Below are 22,598 nucleotides of genomic sequence, written 5' to 3' on the forward strand. Positions count from 1 at the left end.
CTTCCTGGGTTTTGCTGATTGGACACCGTGAGGTAGTGTGACGTGCTCCTGTCCTCTGGAGGTCCTGGTGCCTTTTATCACACCAAACACAGTGTCTTCTGTCGCGGAAGGAGCTCAGCGACCATTTTGTAATTGTCGTGGACAGGTATGGGGGAACTTGGGTATGTGATTCATTCATAATGGAGATACCACGTGCCCTGTCTGAATTTCCAAAGCCGCTGGTGACTTTGAAAGAACCAGCTTCTAGGAGAGCGTTATGTTTAGATGAAGTATGCACTGCAGTTCTTAACCATCTCGGTTTCTCTCTCACGCCTCTCGAGGACAGTGGATCCAAGATCGAATCCCAGGACTCGCCTTATGCTCTGGGTCATACTCAGATTAGATGTGCAGCTTCTCAAGTCTGTGCTGTCAGTAAAAAATGCTCCCATGTTTCTAATATTCATTTTTGAGCATTTTCAGACCATCGCATGTGTACGTAGCTCCGCAAATTCACGTTCTGTTTAGGTCAGCCAGGAAAGGGAAAGGTGGAGAAGCCAATACTGATCTGAGAGAGTCAGGAAGCAGGCTGTCTGGATCAGGTCAGCATTTGAGCTAGCTCAGTGTTCGTCTGTACCCTGGATGTACGAGGTCAGTCCGTTTCCAAAGAAATCCAATCCTGCTAAATATATGTAAACCTCCACATAGCCTATAATTGAACTTTTCTTGATGAGGCATCTGCTGCTGCCTTCAGTCATCACCATGAGTGATTTTTAGACACCCCAGAAGTCACATTTTAAAATAAATCTGGTATCAGGTTTTCTTTTTAGCCCTTTGTAAGTTTCTCTCTCTCTCTCTCTCTCTCTGTCTGTTTAAGATTTTATGTATCTGAGAGAGAGATAGCAAGAGAGAACATGAGCAGGGGTAGAGGAGAGGAAGAAGGAGGCTCCCCGCTGAGCAGGACATGGAGATCATGACCTGAGCCGAAGGCAGACGCCCAACTGACTGAGCCACTCAGGCGCCCCTGTAACTTTCTCTTAAAGTAGACCTCTTGCAGCGTTACAATCATGGGATTGAGGCCTCCTGAGATCCCTAAGAGAGGGGAAGGCAAGGATGCCGGTGAAGCTGAGAGGCCACCCAGGGGCCCCCTGAAGAGCCAGGCTCGTGATCCTGGGCCCCAGGAGGAGGAGGCCACCTGTGTGCAGTCAGTGGTGTGACCACTAGGGTCTCCTGAAAGCAGAGATTGTTCGGTTGCTCCAGGTGGTGTTAGAGACAGACTTTCTCTTCATTATCGGAGGAGAAGAGAGGATGGAAAAGGGTTGGTCTCTACATTACCTTGACTTGAGGTCCATTTCTCATTTCTTCATGTTTTTCCTGGATTCCACGTGTCTGCTATGCGCCATGGGTATACAGTAGGTGCTGATTCTCAGTGGTGAGCCACGCTGAACACGGTGGTTGCTCTTGGGGACCTTCTGACTGTCAGGGAGCAGATGAATGATGGAGAGGTGGGGGGCGAGTTAGGCAGGTGACCAGAGCAGGCTGGGAGCATAGCCCACGCCGGCGCCTTAGGCAGGCTCGGTGTTTTTGAGAAACCGAAAGCACATCACTGTAGTTGAAGTGTAATTAACAATCTGGAGCAGGACTCAAGCGCCACCTTCCCAAAAGCCATCTTTCACTCCAGCAAATACAGAAACATCATGACCCCTGTTGGTCTCCTTCATGTGTCACCATCAAGTATTTTATTTTATTTGGGGAGGGGGGCAGAGGGAGAGAGAATCTCAAGTAGGCTCCATGCCCGGTGCTGCGTCCAGAGCGGGGCTGGACCTCATGACCCTGAGATTATGACCTGAGCCGAAATCAAGAGTAGGGTCGCTTAACCGACTGAGCCACCCGGGTTCTCTAACCATCACGTATTTTAGATTTCCCCCGGGAAACCTTCTTACGATCGCAGGGAGTTGGAATGTATGTGTGGCATTCGTACGTGGTTGATTTGTTCCTTATTCTGCTTAAAACTGGCAGCTCTAGATCCCTTTGATCCTCCCCTGGGATATTCGGGCAGCCGTTCCTGGTACAACATAGTCTCGTCTGCATCATACGGTGTGTCAAGCACAGATCGTGATGAACTCAAGTTTTAAAACTTACCTTAAGTTTTCCTGTATCTTCTTTATCAGCTGTTTGGTTTTCACGGATCTCCTTCGCAAATTACCAAGTAGACGTTGAAGTACCCACAGTTTCTAGTTGGTTACATTTTGTCATAAAAAGCATTTGTCGGGGCACCTGGGTGGCTCCGTCCGTTAAGTGTCTGTCTTCATCTTGGGTCATGATCCTGGGGTCCTGGGATCGAGCCCTGTGTGGGGCTCCCTGCTTGGCAGGAAGCCTGCTTCTCCCTCTGCCTCTGCCTGCTGCTCCCCAACTTGTGCTCTCTTTTTCTCTCTGTCAAATAAATAAATAAAATCTTTGAACAAAAAATAACATTTTTCATCGTTCATAAATAACGGTCCAGAAATAGGAGAAGCCTAGGATCATGTGTTGGAAACGACCTACAAACACCCACAGTGGTTGGGTCTCTGCATTGGAGATTATGCTGAGTGTCCTCACTAGGTTCGTTGGCAGCAGCAGGAGAGGGGACCTGCCTAGCCTTGGTGTGTGGTTATGTTCAAGGGGCAACTGGAACTCACAAGGCTTTCCAGTGCTCTCCCTCTTCCATTTTGTCTGCTTTCCATTTGCATGCAGTGTAGCTCTGCTCCCTCTTTCCTTCGCTCATCACTCGAGACTGACAGCCCTGTGGCAGGAAGGCTCACCGTGTCACTGAGCAGCCCGTAAGCCATGTTCCATGCAGCACTGTTCCTTGCACCTTACTGTAAGATGCCCTGTAGCCCCACACATGGCAGCGGCTCCCCAACTTTCGTTCCCTCACTTGTGCCGTTTCCCCATTGTCTCTCTGCTTCCAAATCCCCTTTTCTTCCCCCTTCCTGTCTTTCCTTTTTGGAGCCTCGCTTTCCCCACGCACCCATTCCCGTGACTTTCCTTCTCCTTCTCTGGGGAGAAGGGACTCTCCTTCTCCTTCTCATCCGCTCAGCCTTTTTGGCTCTCTCCCTGTTTCTCAGTCTGCTCATTTTCTTCCCTGCCTGCCCACTATTTTGCTTCTGCCTCGCCTCATCTCCAGGACCTGTGTCTCACCTTCTGTGATACTAATTGCATCTGGCATTGAATTTTGATCCGTTACCCGACTGACAGCAGCAGACTGCATGTGTGCACTGTTTAAACTTCATGGGCGGAACGCTGGTTCGTCCTGCCTTGTGAATGCCCAGCCCCCAGTGCCTAGATGAGGTCTTGGCATGGATGGGTGGGTGGCTAATACCTTGCATTAGAATAAAGAAACAAATGGGGGCGCCTGGGTGGCTCAATCGGTTACGTGTCTGCCTTCGGCTCAGGTCATGATCCCGGGGTCCTGGGATCAAGCCCCACACCTGGCTCCCTGCTCGGTGGGATGTCCTCTTTTCCCTCTCCCACTGCCTGCTGCTCGCCCTGCTTGTCTGCTTGTGCTCTCTCACTTTCCCTCTGTCAAATAAATAAATAGAATCTTGTAAAAAAAAAAAAAAAGAAGAAAAGAAAAGAAATTAATAAACACATTACTGTCCGTTACCCATAATTTCTGCTGCAGAAGAAATTTCTGGATCTTCAAGCTTCCAGACCCTATTGAATAGATGAGACTGGATGGGTGGACAGATGACGGGCATAGAGAAGGCTCTGTGTTGTTTATCACACGACTGAGGAGTAGTAAGTCAGGGTCTAGTCATGACTCGTCCACTCCTGCAGCCTCGCATCAGAGAGCCGTAACCTCCCGCAGCCTAAGTGCATTGACTGGAAAATGAGCTACGTCACCAGAGTATGGGAAAAGAGAAGCGTGTAAAAGCACTTTATGAATACAAAACACTAGACAAGTAAAACATCATTACGTTGCCTATGTTAATCATAATACAACTAGGGATTTAAAATTGGACTCATCACGTTACAGATATGTGATTTACTCTTTTTTTAAAAAAGATTTATTTATTTTAGAGAGAGAGCACCTGTGAGTGGGCATACAATAGTGAGGGGAGGGGTAGAGGATTGCAAGCAGTCTCTCCACTGAGCACGGAGCCCGATGCCGGGCTCAATCTCACCACCCTGAGATCACGACCTGAGCCGAAATCAAGAGTCAGAAGCCTAACTGACTAAGCTACCCAGGCGCCCCTGTGATTTACTTTTAAATCCAACTGTTGGAGGAATGTGTCTCATCATCAAATGCTAAATGATGGCATGGACTTGAGGCCATAGAGAGTAATTTATAGAAAAGCCTCCCTGCTGTAGGAATTTAGGACTAGCATAGACACACACGCACAAAAACAGTGAAAATATGTATGCACTTGTAATAGCAAACGTTTGCGCAAATCAATGCGATAGTTTCCCTTCAGCTGATTTTGATTTTTTTTTAAAGATTTTATTTATTTATTTGACAGAGAGAGATCACAAGTAGACAGAGAGGCAGGCAGAGAGGTTGGGGGGAACAAGGCTCCCTGCTGAGCAGAGAGCCCAATGCAGGGCTGATCCCAGGACCCTGAGATCATGACCTGAGCCGAAGGCAGAGGTTTAACCCACTGAGCCACCCAGGTGCCCCTGATTTTGATTTTTTTAATGCCAAGATGTCATTTATAGTGCCTGGTTTTGCAACGGCTGACTTGTGCCATGCCCAACCCCCTGAGTTGCTTATCTTAAGTGTCAAAATTCAGAAACTTGAACTCATTTTGTTTCATTCCCAGACTGTGGGAGAGAATGTACTTACTGCATTCATCAAAGATGTTAATTAAGGTCTTTCCTCATTAATTTTCTTCTTTTCGCCATACGTTGGCCCGCTCAGAATAGAGAAATCAGTCAAACCCATCTCACTAAATTGAGTCATGGTGAGTGCATCTGTTTCCGACCCTCACTGGGCTCCTCGGACTGGCAGGTGGACAAGGAGAGGGCTGAATTCGGAGCCTCCTTTAATGTCCTGCTTTTCCTGCCTTCGCAAAGCCCCCTAGCCCGGGCATCCCTTAAGTAAGCTTTGCCATTCTAGCCCTTTTCTCCTGTCATTCCCACAGGCCATGCAGGACGCGCTGGCGGGCCTTCCAGAGTGGTATGGAATAAAAGGCATGCAGGCCCACTGGATCGGGGACTGTGTGGGCTGCCATCTGGACTTCGCATTGAAGGTGATGGAGCAAAGCCTGCCCGTTGATTCACGCTCCCAGATCCCCTTCTGCGGTTTCAGAACTCACTGAGCCAACCAAGCAGCATCATCTCAAACTTGTCAATAGCCACGTTTTTAAAAGTGCAAAGAAAGAGGCGAAATTGATTTTAATAACGTATCTTTATTTAACCCATTGTATGGGTTAAATGATCATTTCAGGATGTGATCAGTAACAAACTTCTATTAAGGAAACAGTCAACCTTCAGGTTTTCATACAGAGTCTTTGAAATCTGCGCTCTCTTACACGTAGAGCAACACTGGCCACGTTCCAAGTGGTTCCATCACCTCCTACTGCTACAGGCCACCCTCCTGGTCAGCACAGGTAGAGAGGGTTTTCTGTGGGTCCAGGAACCCCCTGAGATGAAATGCAGAAGGCCATGTGGGCATTTTCCTGTGCAGCAGGCCCAGAGCTCCAAGGGGTTCATGTCACAAAGCAGGTTAAAAGCCAACAAACCAAGGGTGACACCCCCTCAAAACGGGGCACACCCAAAGCTGGTGAGGGTCGTGGGCTGACTCAGCGTTCAAAAGATCCTACCTGTGTGGAAACACTGGTCAGAGGTCACTGCTGAAGGCCCACCTCCTCCGAAAGGTACCCTCCCCCCAAACCTTTCTCTTTGTCCCTATAAGACAAGATGGTTGTTGTTTTGCTGTTTCTTACCTGGGAAGGTTCTGGGGTTTTTGTTTTTTTGTTTTGTTTTAATTCTTCAGACGTCTCCTCCCTACTCAAGACTTTTGTGCTCTTAGCTACAGACTCATCCCTCACCTTAGGCCAGACCTTGAGAAGGAGGGAACGGCAGCCAAGAGACAGAGTTGACCTACTTTTCTAGACTCCTCCTCCTGACAGCCATACCGGTGTTTGCTGAGCTCCTGCTGCCTGTCACAGAGCTCACACTTGCCTGGTCGTCTCCTCACAAACATGGTCCGCTTCCCTCCCAAGTGCAGACACGGGAAGCCCGCCCCCCACCCCCGTAGGGAGCAGGAACTTGGAAAGCTTTGAAAACCAAATCCTGAAATGACCAAATTCTGTCACCACTTTCCTGAGAAGGTGGTGAGATTTCTGAAATTCAGTCCAGCTGCTACTTTGGTTCAGACTCTTGGGGCCATTTCTTTTGGGGTCCTGCGCATTAGACTGGGTCAAGCCCCCGTGTCGAAAGGCCTTGGCTTCTCAGCCAGGCTGGAGGTTGTGGGTCTCTGAGCCATTCGGCCGCTGTACAGGAAGTGGCTTCCACGTTCTCTCTCTTCCCCAACATTTTATTAATGAAAATGTTTCCGTCTCTGTTCCCGGACCCATCTGAAAATGAGATGTCTCAGGGGAGGGAGCCCTCTCAGTCCGGCAGGTACAGGACATCTGTGGCCCTAAGTCCGACTCCATAGGGGACCCCTAGCCGGCACTCAGGCCATAGTATACACTTGCCCGTCACTGGCCCACTGTGAGCTCATCTGAGTGAACGTGTGAAGGCAGGAGCATCTGTCCCCTCTGTGTCTGTCGTATAATTAGCATTCAGTTGATGCCTAATGTATCCCTCTTGTTTCAGAGGCATTTAACCAGCCTAGGACCGTGCTCAGTTGTGACTTGAGGTGTCTTCTCTTTCCTCTTCAGAATGGTTTTAGCCTCAGTGACTGTTTTTCTGGTTAGAAAGCAAATGCCTTTATTTATTTATTTATGTATGTATTTTACTATACCTTAAATCCCAGAGGAGAGTATAGCTCCTTTCTCACGACGTTGATAGTTATTTTTGATTCATGAACAAAAGAGCCAGGAGCATGGGGGGGGCCTCTCCCAGCGTGCTTTGACCACCTTCGAGTCTGAGCCGCCACACGTGCCTGGCAGTGGGCACCAGACTTCTCAAAGAGAAACAGTGATCATCGTCTCTGTCGTATGTGTCTGCCCAGGCCAGGGGTCACCTCAGGGCCCCACATCCCTGGGCTGCCACCCGGAACTGTCCCAGGTGTTTGGGCTTGAGGAGGGGAGGGGAGGAGGGGACGTGGCCCAGGAGCACGAGAGCCCCGAAGGAGCCCTGAGGAAGGAAATGGCTCTGCTTTTACCTGCCAGGTGGAGGGTCAAGTCACCGGAGAAAAGCTGACCGCCTACACGGCCACGCCCGAGGCCATCTACGGCACCTCCCACGTGGCCATCTCTCCCAGCCACAGACTCTTACACGGGCACAGCTCGCTGAAGGAAACCTTCCGGAAGGCACTGATCCCTGGCAAAGGTGAGCTGGCGAGTTCGGGCTAACGCGGGGATCACACCTTCCAGCTGGACAGCGAGCGCTTCCGGGTTCACAGTCCTTTCCCATACGTTGTCCTGCGTGATTTGTTCCTCACCCGGGCCTCACCTGTTAGTTTTCTATTTTCCCAGCAGGATAAATGAGAGATGAGAGAATGTCGCCACCCCTGATTGCACTTTGAGTGGCTGGTTGCTCGGCTTCTTGAGTTTCTGACCGAAAATTCAACTCTTCTCTTTAGATACAGTGTAGCCTTAAGGGTCTTACTGACAGGAATAGCATCTTCTGCTTAACTTATAATTCCATCGTCTGATAAGACAATCCTGATGATGGCGACAAGGAGGACACCGGTGAGAATCAGAGGAAGCGTTTTCAACCACTTCATTTCATCGTTTTAAAGAATTCCCACAGTCATCTGAGCGGCTGAACAGGGTCCCGCTCAGCACGAGGCCTTGGGTCGGTGGATCAGGCTGACCCGGAGTGGGCCCAGCAGGCGTTCCTGGTCGGTGAGGGTGTGGGGAGTGCCTGGGTGTTAGTCAGGAGGCTGCGGGTACGAGCAACAGAAGGCACCCCCGGCCGACCCAGAGGACAAAGGGAACCTCCCGGAGGCCGTGGGCAGCTTGCTGACTAGCAGGAACTAGTCTGGAAGAGGACCCAGATCAGGCAGCTGTGGGGTTTGGCAGCAGGAACTAACAGTCTCCTGAGCGCCGCTGACTGAGTGAGTCTGCTCTCACCTTGCCTCAGCGTGTGGCGTACTGGGTCCGAGATTCCGTTGCAGGGCAAGGTGTCTGGATGGTATAACTGAGGCCCGTGGCCTTTCTCTTGGGCAAGGGAAGGTCAGGCACCTTCCTTGTTCGATCACCAAGACCAGAACCAGGGAGGAGGGGTCGCTGCCCAGAACCAACTCAGAGGTTCTTACTAGAGGGGAGGCAGTACTCTAAGAGCACTCAAAGTGCTCTTACTAGAGAGCAGGCAAAAGGAGGTCCCCCGTTGATTAGAAGTAGGTCTCTGGAGGGGGATGCCTGGTGGCGCCGTCGGTGGAGTGGCGCCTCTTGGTTTCCGCTCAGAGTCGTGAGATTGAGCCCCGCGTCAGGCTCCATGCTCAGCACAGAGCCTGCTTGACCGTCTCTCTCTCCCCCTCCCTTGCCCCTCCCCCCATCATTCTCCCTCTCTAAAATAAATGAATAAATCTTAAACAACAACAAAAAGAAGAAGAACAAGAAGAAAAAGAGGAAGAAGTAGATCTCTGGAGAAATGTAAATTTTTCTGTAAACATCTCATCCTTATTCTCTTCACAGACTCTAAATTCCAGCCCAAAGAACACAGTCTGAATTTTCGGGGTCTGTGAATTATTTGACTTCACAAAAATGGTTTGCAGGATGATGCAGAGTGTTTCCTTTTAATTGCCATTCCTAAGATAACCTGAATGAAAGGCTTCCTGGTATCAGGCTAGAAAGATAGTGTCATCCCAACTCACCTCTGCGGAAGACTTTTAATGGCTTACTTCCAGCATCGAAGGCAGGTTCAACCAGTGAGCGTGTCGGAGGAGCCTGCTCGTGCTAAGCGCTAGGGCATGTGCAGAGGGCCCGTCTCTGTCCTGCCTCCCCCCCTGCCCCCCACCCCCGCCCCGTGACCATGACGGAGGAGGGCCAGACGCGTGTGTGGTGCACTCCGGCCTGAGACAGGTACCACTTGCCGTCATTTCCTGTTGTTACGTACTGAAACAGAAAAAAGACTTGTGTTGAAATTCCAGTATTGTGCTTATAAAGTCCCGGGTAGCTGTCTGTTTGATTTTCCACTTACTCCAAAGAAAAACTGGATTCTTTTCAACTCTTTAGTTGAAAGGGAAAACTCATCGTTTTTTACTCTCATGAGCACTTGGAGATTCCTTGTGGGCTGCGATGGTTGAAGAATATCTAAAATGGAAAAACTGAAAAATGTAAACATCTAGCCCTTAGATTTCGTTTTCTTACAGTTAACCTGGGAACACACGTTAAAACGAGGAAATATTAACAGAGGCTTCATGAGATTGTGCATTATGAAAGACGGAGCTCCTGGCATGAAAGGCTGTGTATAAATTCCAAACATTTTGATATGTAAGAAGTTAAATTATTTTCGCAAATGCAAAGAGCGACGTTTTCATGATCATTCTGGGTGTTGTCACCTTTGACCTGTCCCATCGTTTCATTTTAGCGCCGAATGGCTCGCCAGCTTCATCCTCACCTCTTTTTAATAATCTCAGAATTAATTCCAAATGGCACATTACACTTGGCTCTGTATTTTCCAATTCTAATGTTCAGACTAGAAATACTCTTGCAGATGTCAACTTATTCAAAGTCTCAAGATTAATTTGCATGTCAAGTCTCTGGATTTTGACATGTGGCATTGGTTACGTAAGGCCAGTAGTGTGCCTTGGCAATGCAGTTTTTCTAAAAAGTGAATTAAAGCTCACTGCATGAATATGGATGTATGCTTTCTTCGGCCTTGGAGGCGGTATTGGAAACCCGAGCGTCATGTCGCTGTTGTCTGTTACCACTGCCGACTGGCTCAGATCAGACAGGTGGCTGGACTTTTTTTTTTCCCCCCAGTGTCAGGTTTTGAGGGTGACTAGTGACCACTGAAAATCAGGGCAGTGCACGGCTGTGACACGAATGTATCACTTGAAGGAGGTTCTATCCTCAAACAGGGGTTCCTGCAGCCGCTAACTTGGTTTCTGCATAGCAGCTCCCGCGTGGGCAGAAGATGGTGAAGGTTCTGGTCCCAGAGCCATCCTGTGAGTTCAGGAAGGTCACTTCACCTTTGCGAGTTTGGCCTTCCCGGCCAAGTGGGCAGAGCGGTTGTGGGGGGGGGGGGGCGGCCTGCGGGTATGGAAGGAGCCCTGTGGGGCTCAGAGGAGGGGGATGACACGCACAGATGGAGGGGCATGCTTGCCAGAGGGCAGGCAGGAGGGCCAGCAAACCACAAGTTAAGAGATGGCGAAGACAGGAGAACAGCAGTTGTCAGAATGGCGGGGCCATAGCAGCTCCCAGAAGTTTCTGGAAGGCAGCAAGGGCAGAGGCTTTGGGGACACTGTCCTGATTTCTGGGTTGCTGGTGTTAATGACAGAAGTACTGTGTTTTGCTCAGCCTCTTCTGATTTGGCACTGATTCCTTTAGGAGAGCAAAAAGTCAGGTGTTTCCCCATAGAGTTCTTCAAACTGAGTTTATTTCTATCATTCACATTGCCTCCTTCTCTCAGTTGACCGCCTCTGACTTAAGTCATGTTATGTAAGCTCTGACTTGATAGGAGCTAGAAACCATAAAAAGCATCAATAGGGAAATATCTTCAGAGTTCTAGAAGCTGTTCTGCCTCTTTCCTGGCGTCTTTTCTTACATTTCTAATATGAAAATAATATTCAAACCCTGAGGCTTTGGAACCACACATTTCAGGCTCTGAGTCACCAGTGGTCTCCACAAGGCACTTTTTTTTTTTGCCAAAAGGGTAAGTGAGGTCTCCCTAAAGAGTACCTCAGAACCCCGTTGTTCTTGCCACATCAGAGAGCAAGAGCCTTATCTCCTGGGGAGCCCTGGAGCATTAAATAATTCATTGCTCACTCTTGGTTGGTTTTCCCCCTTTCTGCTCAGTATGTGTATGGGTTTGGGATGCTGTAGGTTTTAGTCTGTTCTTTAATCAAATAGTTCCCACTACCATCCTTCCAGCACACACTGATAGATGCTTTGTGGCGGGAAGAGCCTCTGCACTCACATAACCTGGGATAAACAGAGATGAACAGGTCGCTTCGCTCCTGGACTTCTCAGAACCTTTGCGCATCTGTTGTGCACCGCGACTGTCTCCGAGAGCGGGTCACATGGCACTTCCCACACTTCCTTGACTGCACAACCCTATTCCCAGAGTATCCCTGCGGCGGAGCACTGCTTTGCTGATCACTGAGCAAAAGCCATCTGTTTGTTTGTTTGTTTGTTTGTTTTTTCCAGAGGGCATGGAACACCTGCCTGCTCTGCAGGAGGGCCCCAAGGGCAGAGAGCACCTTTGGGCCCGGAATGCTTCCTTTTGTCAAAAGCATCTGGCAGTTACGGAATCATTGTAGGAAATGCCTCGGTTATGCCAGATTTCTCTGTGGCCTCCTTGCATCCTGCTTCACGAGGGCAGAACCTGACTGAGGAGAAATATGGAGAGCCCTCGATCTGGTCCAGAGCTTCCGATTTTAGTTTTGTCCTTTCTGAGAAATCAATTTTGACCAGGTGCGGCGAGCATGCAAGGTGCTGGTGGGAATTCATTACCAATCGGCTTAATACTTAAATTCGTATGCGGAATTTTTTTTTCTAGTGGAAAAACTGCCTTGATAGAACTTCGAGGTAGAAAAAAATGAAAAAAGCAAAAAGTCAATACCCAACCCCAACCCAACTGTTTCATGTACTACACTACATTTTCTTCTTGTAATGACTTTATTGAGATACAATTCACCCCTAATTGAAGGAGGATAATTCCAGCATTGTTAGTTTATCCACAGAATTATGCACAGTTTTAGAATGTCTTTGTCACCCCCAAAGAGATCCCGTACCTTGTCCCCACTATTTACCACAGCCCTAGGCGACCGCTGGTCTGCTTTGTCCATAGATCTGCCGATTCTGGACATTTCATATAAATAGAACCATGCAGTATTTTGTCCTTCTGTGACTGGCTTCTTTCACTTAGTAAAATGTTTTCAAGGCTCGTCCGTGCTGTGGCCTCGATCAGTACTTAATTCCCCTTTTTTTCAGAATAACATTACACATTTGAGTGGTCCATTCACTGGTTGGTGGACATTCTAACTACCTCCTCGCACCTATGAGTGGTGCTGCTTGTGAACACAAGTACAGATTTCCGTGTGGACATATGCTTTCATTTCCTCAGGTATGTACCTGGGAGTGGACCTCCCAGGTCATATGGTAGCTCTGTGTTTAACTGGCCAAGGAAGTATCAGAGTTTCCCGTAGCAGCTGCCAGTTCTTCTCCATCTGCGCCAACACCCATTATTGTCTGTCTTTCTGACGGCGATCCTCCCGGGGGTGGGGAGTAGAATCTCATTGTGGGTTTGATTTGCATTAACCCTATGGCTAGTGATGCTGAACATCTTTGCATGTGCCTGTTGGCTGTTTGTGTATCTTCTTGGGAGAAATGTCTACTCAGGCCCTCTGCCCAGTTTTTAATTGAGTCGTCTTTCCGTTGTTGATTTTTAATAGTTCTTTACATATTCTAGATACAAGTCCCTTCTCAGATGTATGATTTACAGAAATATTCTCCAGTTCTGTGGGTTGTCTTTTCACTTTCTATTTTACATGTAGGTCCTTAATCCATTTTTGAGTTAATTTTTATATACAGCAAGGGTAGGGGTCTGCCTTCATTCTTTTGCATGTGGCCATATTGCCTTTTTCTTTTTTTAAGTATTTTAGTTATTCATTTGAGAGAGCGAGAGGGAGTGAGAGAGCACATGTGAGCTGGGAGAGGATCAGAGAGGGAAGGAGAGGGACAGAATCTTAAGCAGATCCCTCACTGAGCACACAGCCCGATGTGGGGCTCAATCCCACGACCCCGAGATCATGACCTGAGCTGAAACCAAGGGTCGGATGCCCAACCCACTGAGCCACCAAGGTGCCCCAGTGTGTGGTCGTGTTCCCACAGAAATGTGCCTTAAAGATCTGCTTCTGTCTTTATGTTTTAGACTTCACATAATACGATTTCAGGCAGTGGGGTCGGGGGAGGGGAGGTTGTTCATTTTTAGGCTGGCTTCTTTTTTAGGCTTTTTTAATCCATACATAATATTCCATTCACTGGATGAACCGTCATATTCTCAGTCTTCCCTATCATGTTGAACATTTGGCCTTTCCATGTTTGGAGCTTTTGTAGTCATAGCTGCTGTCAACATTTATATCCACAGCTCTTTTCCTCTGTAGAATTACTTCTGTAAGAGATAGTCCCCCGAGTGGGATTTACTTGTTCATAGGTTATGAGCATTTCTCTGGTTCTTTTTGTTTTGTTTTGTTTTTTAATCTATCTATTTATTTATTTATTTATTTTTTCACTTTTCTAGTTCTTGTTACAGGTTGCTTTTATTGGTTTCTGAAAGGGCTGTAAATCGTTTATAGTGACATATCCAATGATACAGAAATTTCAGTGCAACTTTGGAAACATTGATGGTACCCTTCTAGAAGTTTTTGCTAACTTACCAGGTGTAAAATGACAATTCTTCAAGATAAATTTCTGTTTCTCTTTTTAAAAGTTAACTTGTGTTTTGTAAGATGCAAGTGATCTATGTATCACATGAAAAGTCGATGTCAAAGAGTATTAGCAGTCGCATGAGCTCCCTTACGTAGCCACTTCGGATCGTTTCAGGCATGTGTTCCTTAGGGTTATAAGTTTGGTGGCTACAACAGAGTCCTGAAAACACAGTGGCTTAAAAAGACAGTTTATTTCTCGCCCACGTGAATCTCAAAGCAAGTATGACAAGTCTGCTCTGTGAGCCAGTCAAGGCCAAGGCTCTTTTCTGTCTTCCCACTCTGTTCTTCTAGGGTCTTGCCCTCACCTGTGTGTTCTGAGCTGTTCTACACTTCATCTGCGTTGCAGTAAGTCAGAAGAAGGCCACGTTCCTTCCCTCTGAGAGCATGCCCCAGAAGTTGCTTCTGCACGTACCCCAAGGCCACACCTAGTGCAGGGGAGGCTAAGCAGTGGTGCTGTGAGCTGTGCAGATATGTGTGCAACTAAACATTCTGTGGCTGAATCGGAAGGCGAGGCAGGGCCAGGGCCAACTCTCGGTCTGTGCCACAGCTGTTTCTATGATCCAGACCTCCACGTGTCTGTATAATACGCCTACCTTGTTCCTTCTCAGTTCGCCAGTTCTCAACATGACCGTGCAACATTTACTCATGCATCACCTCCCCTCATCTTCCATCCTTCTTCATCACATTTTCTCATAATTACAGACTTAGCACATGTACACATCATCTTTGAGAAGGGGCGGTACAGAGTCAGAAATATGGGTCTCCATTTCGAGAAGTGTCAGCCCTTGGGCAGCTCAGAGCAGCAGGTGCTTCCCAGCCTTGGGGCCATAGGTGCTACTGAACCTCTGCTCTGGAGACCCATTTGGGTTATATGTCACTTTGTCCCCACTGTAACCTGTCTTGTGCTTCCTGATCCCCACAAGGGGAAAGAAGAGAAGAGCTGACTTAGATGCCTACAGAACCTGTCTTTCCCTTTTGAAAAGAATAAATCTTTCTTCCTGGACATATCTTAACTTTGAGGTTCATAAACATAGATAACTATATAAAGTCATAAAATGTGACTTTAATAAATAGTAAGTTCACATATTTATTCACATAAATATTTATTCACATAAATAGTAAGAGTTCACAGATTAGAACTGTTGTCAGTTGCTTATGCTGCAATAAGCTCAAGTGAGCTCACTAATTATTTACCCCTTTCCTCCCTTCCTCCTGTGGGACTATGTTTGTGTCTTCATGCTTCCATTCCTGTGGATAGTTAAGTATTTTATTATGGCTACATAAATATCACTCACAACTGAGCCAAGTATACTATTATTACATTTTCCTTTTGGTAATGTACTTTCTGTTTTGCCTGAAGTTAGTGATGTCCTTTTTTTAAAAATTTGCTTTGTGTTCTTTGAATTTCTGAGTCTTCTCGCGCCTCCCAGAGGCTCTTTAAAATATATTCGAATTTATCAGATAATGTATTGATCCTCCTTTTTGCCCCGAAGTTGCTTCCTGGGCCCTCTGTCCTGCACAGGCCTGACCTGGTCACTCTCTAGGCCTCTGCTGCCCATATGCCATCCTATAGCTTCCTTCTGTCTTTGTTCTAAGAGTGTCATGACCCTCTTTCTTTTGTGGGGTTCTCTGTTTCCTAGATCCCATTTCTATGTCTTTCTTGATTTACCCCTTTGTTTTGCTGGAACACATCCTCCACTATCTCCTAGAAAAGGGTAGGTAGGAAGAACTCTCCTGCTCTCTGCTTAGTTACTCTCTACTCTCCTATCCACTTCCATCTTCGGGTGTTAGGATTTGGAATTCCAGAAATCTCCTTAATCATCATAGGTTTTTGCGTTGCTTTTCTGTACATTTGAGGTCTTTTTCAAAAAGAAAACTGGGTGGCAGGAACATCTTTACCATCTGTAAAGTAAAAATGCCATTTCACTTTGATTCTGAGCTTAGACAAACATTTTTGTGTACTTGCTTACTCTTTTGATTTTCCACTGGTGTGATTTGTCCATTAATACCTTCAAAGAACAGATTCTTTAACAATTAGCACAAAACACAGAAGTCCTCCTGCTTATTTTTCTCACTTGCCTCCTCTGAGACTCAGAGGTGTTAGTACCCCAGCTGTCACTCGCTCTCATTTTCAGATTGCCTCACGCCCGTGAAGGCTGTGAACATGCTCACCCAGCAGGAGGTCCCTGTCGTTATTTTGGCCAAAGCTGACTTGGAGGGCTCTCTGGATTCCAAAATAGGTAAGTAGCTATTAAAATATAATCAGGATACTATACGCCGCAGGCTTCAGATCAAAATACCAGCCTGTTGCCGTCAACTGGAAGAGCTCACTGCTGAGTCCATGGTCTGTTCTGCCTCTCTGGGAAAATGATAGGCCCCTTCATTTGGCCATTCCCTATTTAAGAGCTACATTTTGAAAACATACCCAGTATGCCACACCTTGCTAGTTGCTCTTGAGGATAATAAAACATGGCCCACAGATCTGGTCAGTAACGCTCGTTAGTGAGACTCAGACGTATGACATGGGGAACAGTATAACTCAGACGGAATCTGATTTCGGAGCTCATATAATCAACAGCATTGCAGAGATGGGGATTCTGATCGCAAGTGATGGGCCGGACTGTCCAGTTTTGGTGAAGGCTTGAGGAGGTGAACTTGAGCCCTCTCGGGAAGGATATAGCAGTCAAGTGGAAGGTGCATTTAGAACTCTGCATTGGATGTCCTCCGCAGCCTTGCTCACCCCAGGGAGTTCTGAGGTGTTGTCACCTAGCAGAAGCCGGGGGTGAACCGAGGACTGAGAACAAATGACACCAGTCCAAGATCTGCCCTTCTGGTGGACCCGAGTGCCCTTCTTCCCCAACATTCCCGCTGAAGATCCCAGCCAGTCTCAAAGTGCCAAAAGCCTGCAGAGAAAGTTCCTTCCGCACTCTCGATTTCCTGGCACCCAAAAGAAGCAGCATTTCTTACTGAAATCATGTTTTCCCGTCTAATTCCCAGATCAGTTTTTGACAAAGTGATTTGAAGAAACATCCAAACAGAAAATAGATATTAAGCCATTTGGGTCATTTGCTTCAGATCATTTAAACCTAGAAAGGGTGTTTCTTAAGGGAAATAATTCCTTCTGTTATTCTTTTGTATTTTACAGTCAGTAAGATTCATTAATACAACCAGCCAAGATAAGCAATAAAGGAAGCCGTTGTTGAAGCAGCTTTTTGTGTTTGAGGGTGGGGGATGGGGAGGCACAGTATTTTGAGTCAAATTACTGATGCAATATTGAACATTCTGAAAGGAAAGAATCTGATTTTTTTTTTTTTTTTTGGATGTGCGTGGAAATTATTTTCCCTGTGGTCTTGATGTCCCACAGTTACATTATTAACATTTTCTAAGTTACTGCTTCTTGACTTCCAAGAGCAAGCAATAGAAATAAAAAAGAGAGAAAGCAGTGTTTTCGCCATCCCACCTACACGTCACAGATAGCTCCCATCCTGCTCAGGACCGCAGAACCCACACTGTGGTCCACAGCATTCTTTATGTGGCCAAATAAACTTTTTAGCCACGGTGTCTCCTTTCGAACATTTCTCCTGGTTACTCCAAACCATACACTTTGGGAATGCGGTGAGTGACTCTCTTCCCTTCTTGACCATGAACACTTTCCAATAATACTGTCTGCTGTTTGTCTTTACCCTTCCACGTCCTTCAAGTCCACTCTGAACATTTATTTGCCTTATTAGATGCTTTTTGGGGGGGGGGGGGTCCATAATCTCAGCTGGAACACTATAGAACTTTCTGCCATACCACAGAGCTTTGCGTCGTGCCAAGGAGCTCTAGAACACGTCTCCCAAACATGAAATCACCCTCGTTGGGCGGTGTTCTGGACACAACACAAACACAAACACAAGAGGTTGTTTATGGAAATCTGACTTCGGCACTTTGCGCGTTGTCCTTAGTCTTCCTGCTCAGTGGCCACGTGACGTGTTGCGTCTGCAGAGACATCAGCAGTTTTGACAGCTGACCCTGCCACAGTGGTCCTCCACCAGGGGCAATTTTGGCCCCCCCACCTCAGGGGCATTTGGCAAATTTTCAGTCATTTTCCTGTCACTTTCGGAGGGTGCTGCTGGCAGAGACCAGGGGCGCTGCCCAGCATCCTACGGTGCTCAGCACAGCCTCACAACGAAGTCCGGCCAAGACTGAGAGTCTGCCCTACAACCCCGACCGCTGACAAACTGGTTTTGACACAGAGCTGAAGCCAAAGCAGCCGGCCTGGGCCCTCTGGATGATCGATTTGCTTATGTTCAACTCCCATCTCAAGGGCACGTGTGCATTGAAGAATAAATTTCTATTCGGAATGCATGTACCATTGCCTTTGGGAACAAAGCACAGTGTGAGGAAGCATAGTTGCCAGCTTTCCGCTTTGGGACTGGATTTTTCTAGGGTGCCAGGAAATGCTGGAGCCGCCAGCCCTGCTTCTCAGGAGAGCGCCACTGTCCTTGATCCCGGAGGGAATTCAGACAAGACACTTCTCCAGATGCTTGCAATTCACGATTTCAGTGACAAAAAGCCGCCGGCCTCCAATCATCTATTTTAGAACCGCAACTGTTTTTTTAAAAGAGAAACAAAGCACAGGAGAAAGACTGAAAGGCAGTCAAGCCGACATAGTAAACGGGTTGTAGGAGGGTGGGGGGTGTCTCCAAGACTGTCCTCCATTTTCCCAAGGAATGAGCTGCATTTTTAGAACTTCTGTAGCTGAAAGACAGTCTTCCTTAGGAAGCGAAAGCCGAGTGTCAGTGCTGTCCATTATTTTGTGACTTGGGTATTTGCAAAGGAGGTGTTCTGTGTTTCTTCCCCTCTGAATAGGAATTCCGAGCACCAGCCCAGAGGATGCCACCTTGGCCCAGACCCTGGGCCTCCCCTACACCGAAGTCATTGAAACTTTGCCGGATGGCACAGAGAGGTTGAGCAGCTCTGCTGAGGTTGGTTCCCTGTGGTACGGGCCTAACAGCTTCTCAAATCATGACCTTGACCTGGGTTTGGTGAGACCTTTTCCTCAGGTGCAGATTACAACCTGCCACTTCACTAATCCCCCCCTCCCCCCCGCTCATAATCTTGCAGCGTCATTTCATAATCTATGAAAACAAAACAATATTCTTTTTCCAGATCTAGAAACTTATCAACTCTAAGTCATGCCCAATCCTAGAATAGTACGGTTATCATAGTCACTATATTTTGGGCATCTTCTGCTTAGGGAAAAAAAATTCCCTCTTCCAGGAAAACAGATTCCTTGGGAGGGTGACTGGAATTCGATGTTCTTCCTGGAGATTTCTGTTCTCCCCAGATGACTGACTTGTTTCTGCCTAAATTTGAACTCATGGATAGAAAATGAACATGGGGGCTGAATCATGTTTATTTGGGCCCGGTTTCCTCTTGCCAAGGGGTAGATCTGGCAGGACCTGACCTCTCAGCCTTGCTCTTGATCCAGACCAGGAAGTGCGATAGAAGGGGTGGGGTGAGGGGCGAGTGGGGAACAGCAGAGATGGTGCTTCTCCAACCTAAGCACAGCCCAGAATCAACTGGTGCCTTGCCCCACCTTGGAGAACCTGATTCAGCAGCCCCATGTAGAACCCAGGAACATGCATTTCTAACAGGTTTTCAGGTGCTGCTACTGATCAAGGATCCACATTTTTTTTTTTTTAAAGATTTCCTTTATTTACTTATTTGACAGAGAGAGATCACAAGCAGACAGAGAGGCAGGCAGAGAGAGATGGAAGCAGGCCTGCTGCTGAGCAGAGAGCCCGATGCGGGACTCGATCCCAGGACCCCGAGATCACGACCTGAGCCGAAGGCAGCGGCCCAACCCACTGAGCCACCCAGGCGCCCCCACATTTTGAGATTCACTGGCATAGAACCTTGTTCCTCGAAGTCTGATCCCTGGACCAGGACCACTGGCATCACTGGCCCCAGCCTGGGTGATCCTGATTCAATCAGGCCTGATCTAGGATTTTCAGGTTTGGGGTTACCTAGCTGGAAGGTATTTTAGAGATAGAGAGATAGAGATAGGTAAAGATATATAAAAAGATTACGAGTCTGGCCAGGTTTTTTTCCTTACCTGAGTGACAACGTTTACTGACCTCACGTTTGTGCCTTCATGACATAAATGGCAGTAAGATGCTCAAAGTTGTTGAACCTTAAACCTTCTTTTTTTCTTTCTTTTTTTTTTTTAGAGAGAAACAGCAAGAGAGGGAACACAAACAGGTGCAGAGGGGAAGGGAGAAGCAGGCTTCCCACGGAGCAGGGAACCTGACGCAGGGACTCCCAGGACCCTGGGATCATGACCTGAGCTGAAGGCAGACACTTAACAACTGAGCCATCCAGGCGCCCTAAACCTTCTTTTAAACTATATTGGAAAAGACCTGTAAGGGAGCCCTCGATAGCTCTCTTTATGCTCCGTGATCGTAAGCTCCTTGTGGGCAGGGGGCAATGGGGCATCTTTATCTCTGTGTCCCCAACGCCCAGCCGAAGCCTGGCACGTAGTAGGAACGTCCATCCGCAGTGAACCAATTCCAGGGTCCCCACCGTCCCCACTGGCACTTCATGCCGGCTCAATTCTCAGCATTAGCTTGGCTCTCTGAAACGCGTCAGGTGAAGGGACAATTTCTCTTTTCTACTTCAGTGTTCTGCTTTGCTCTCTGTAAGATGGGAGCATGTAAATACAAAAGGAGTGGTTCGGGTCCACCCAGCTGTGGCCCCAATTCGTTCCCCTACTGGCCTGAATTACTTCTGCTTTAGGATATTGAATTTTCCTTCCTGGATTATTCTTTCCCTCAACAGGGGACTCATCATCAGAAATACATATCGTGCACTTTTTTGTTGGCAGCTCAGGGCTGAGAGTTGGTGATCCCTGTACTATCTCGGGGCTCAGGTGACAGGCAGAGCCACAAATCCAGGGCCAGTTTGCCCCTGAGACCCAATGGACATGGTGCCTTGGGGTCACGGTACTTTTAGGGGGTCCCCCAAAAGATGTTAATTTCTTTTAAAATCAGAGGGGAAAAGTGAATTTTTAGGGTCAAAATCCTGTTCATCTTCCTTCGATACAGTCATAAAACATAACCTTAATACTTCCTAATAATGGAGTGCCTGGGTGGCTCATTCGGTTAAGCCTTCGGCTCAGGTCACGATCCCTGGTTTCTGGGATTGAGTTCCACAGTGGGCTCCCTGCTCAGTGGGGAGTCTGCTTCTCTCTCTGCCTCTGCCCGTTGCTCCCCCTGCTTGTGCTCTGTCTCTCAAATAAATAAATAAAAATATTTACTTAAAAAAAAACCTATCTTAGGGATAGGGACGAAGGGGCCACAGAGGTGAAGGTCCCTGGGGTCATGAAGTCACAACCAGGCTCTGCCCAGTTTACACATGAAAGCAGCAGTTTGGGGGTCACGTGGTGGCAGGTGACAGCTTGTCCTTATGGAAGGGAGTATAGGACCTCTCTCCTTTCCCTCGCAGTTCACAGGCATGAGCCGGCAGGATGCGTTTCTAGCCTTGACTCAGCAAGCCCGGATGAAGAGGGTAGGTGGCCACGTGACAAGCAACAAGCTGAAGGACTGGCTTATCTCGAGACAGCGGTACTGGGGCACACCCATCCCCATGGTCCACTGCCCAGCCTGCGGCCCCGTGCCCGTGCCTCTGCAGGATTTGCCCGTGACCTTGCCCCACATTACGTCTTTCACCGGCAAGGGAGGCTCCCCACTGGCCACGGCTTCAGACTGGGTGAACTGCGCCTGCCCTAGGTAAGGAACAGTGGCACCCCCGGCCATGGTGGGGCCCGTGGCCCCCGGCACCCTGCTGGAGTTTCAGGCTCTCTGCTCCCTTTTTCCAGCACTCCCACCAGACTGGAAAGAACGCCCTGGGTCTTTCTGTCCACTCGCATCTTTACCAGAAACCCTGCCTACCGATGGAAAGCTACACGTTTCCATCATGGCTTATAAAGACCACTTTCTTCCATTTCATATTCCAGAGAGCTTCCTGGAAATGAGAGAAAAATGTTTTCTCCTCTCTGCCTTCGTTTTTCCACCTTGTCGCTGAGAACAGCGGAGATTTTTTCCACACACAGCAGAGTGGTAGCTCCGAGAGTGGGGGGCGGGGTGTGCACAGGGGTTTCATTCTTTAGGACACGGGAATATCTTCTTGTTCTGGAAGTAGGATTGTGTTTTACTGGTAGCTCACTGGTGTATCTCCGGTGATTTGGGGGATACCATCCCCGCTGAGTAAACACGTAACCAATCCCAGGTCCAGCGTCTTCCTCCTTCCTTCTACAGAGAAGCCAATTTTTCTCTGCCTTCTAGATCACGATGACGATGTTAAAATAATTGGGTCCTCTGCTGGTTCAGAGCTGAGTTACGAGGCTGGTAATCGGGTAACCCCAGTGCAGTTGAAAGGCCCAGACTGGGGAGTCAGACGATGGATTCACGTCATGGCCCTCCCCTTTAACAACCCGTGGGAACCTTGGGAAAGTCATGTGACTTCTCTGAGCTTCAGTTTTCTTATCGGAAACTGAAATAACCCCCTGGAAGCGCTGCTCAGAAGACTAGAATTAAGACCCGCAATCCTGCACAGGGATGGCTAACAAACACCCAGTAAATGCAGGTGTTGCCACCGTCCTCCCAGGTCCTCACCCAGGTGGTTCTAAGATTTGCAATGGGACTTGTGGGTGGGAACAGAGGGAGCTTTTCCGGGTAGGATCATGGGCTCCAGGAGAAAATCGTACGCCTTTATTAATGAGATGCGACAAAGGGGCTTCCCTGCCAGAGACCTTGGTGGCCTTCAGCATACCAGCTGCAGCATACCAGCTGCAGCAGCCCAGGGCCCCTCTGGTGGGGCTAAAGCT

General features: G+C 48.0%; 1 protein-coding gene across 2 annotated transcripts in view; it reads left to right on the forward strand.

Annotated features, from left to right (window-relative positions):
• Positions 1 to 22,598, forward strand: part of LARS2 (leucyl-tRNA synthetase 2, mitochondrial) — a 146,700-nt gene that overhangs the window by 78,798 nt on the left and 45,304 nt on the right. For both annotated transcript variants that reach the window (XM_045991679.1, XM_045991680.1), the window contains exons 8-12: positions 5,100 to 5,207; positions 7,299 to 7,458; positions 15,862 to 15,966; positions 18,581 to 18,696; positions 21,218 to 21,501. In XM_045991679.1, coding sequence (XP_045847635.1) covers positions 5,100 to 5,207; positions 7,299 to 7,458; positions 15,862 to 15,966; positions 18,581 to 18,696; positions 21,218 to 21,501 — 773 coding nt within the window. The remainder of the gene's footprint in view (positions 1 to 5,099; positions 5,208 to 7,298; positions 7,459 to 15,861; positions 15,967 to 18,580; positions 18,697 to 21,217; positions 21,502 to 22,598) is intronic.

Source organism: Meles meles, chromosome 20 (genome assembly GCF_922984935.1).
Source record: "Meles meles chromosome 20, mMelMel3.1 paternal haplotype, whole genome shotgun sequence".
NCBI lineage: Eukaryota > Metazoa > Chordata > Mammalia > Carnivora > Mustelidae > Meles > Meles meles.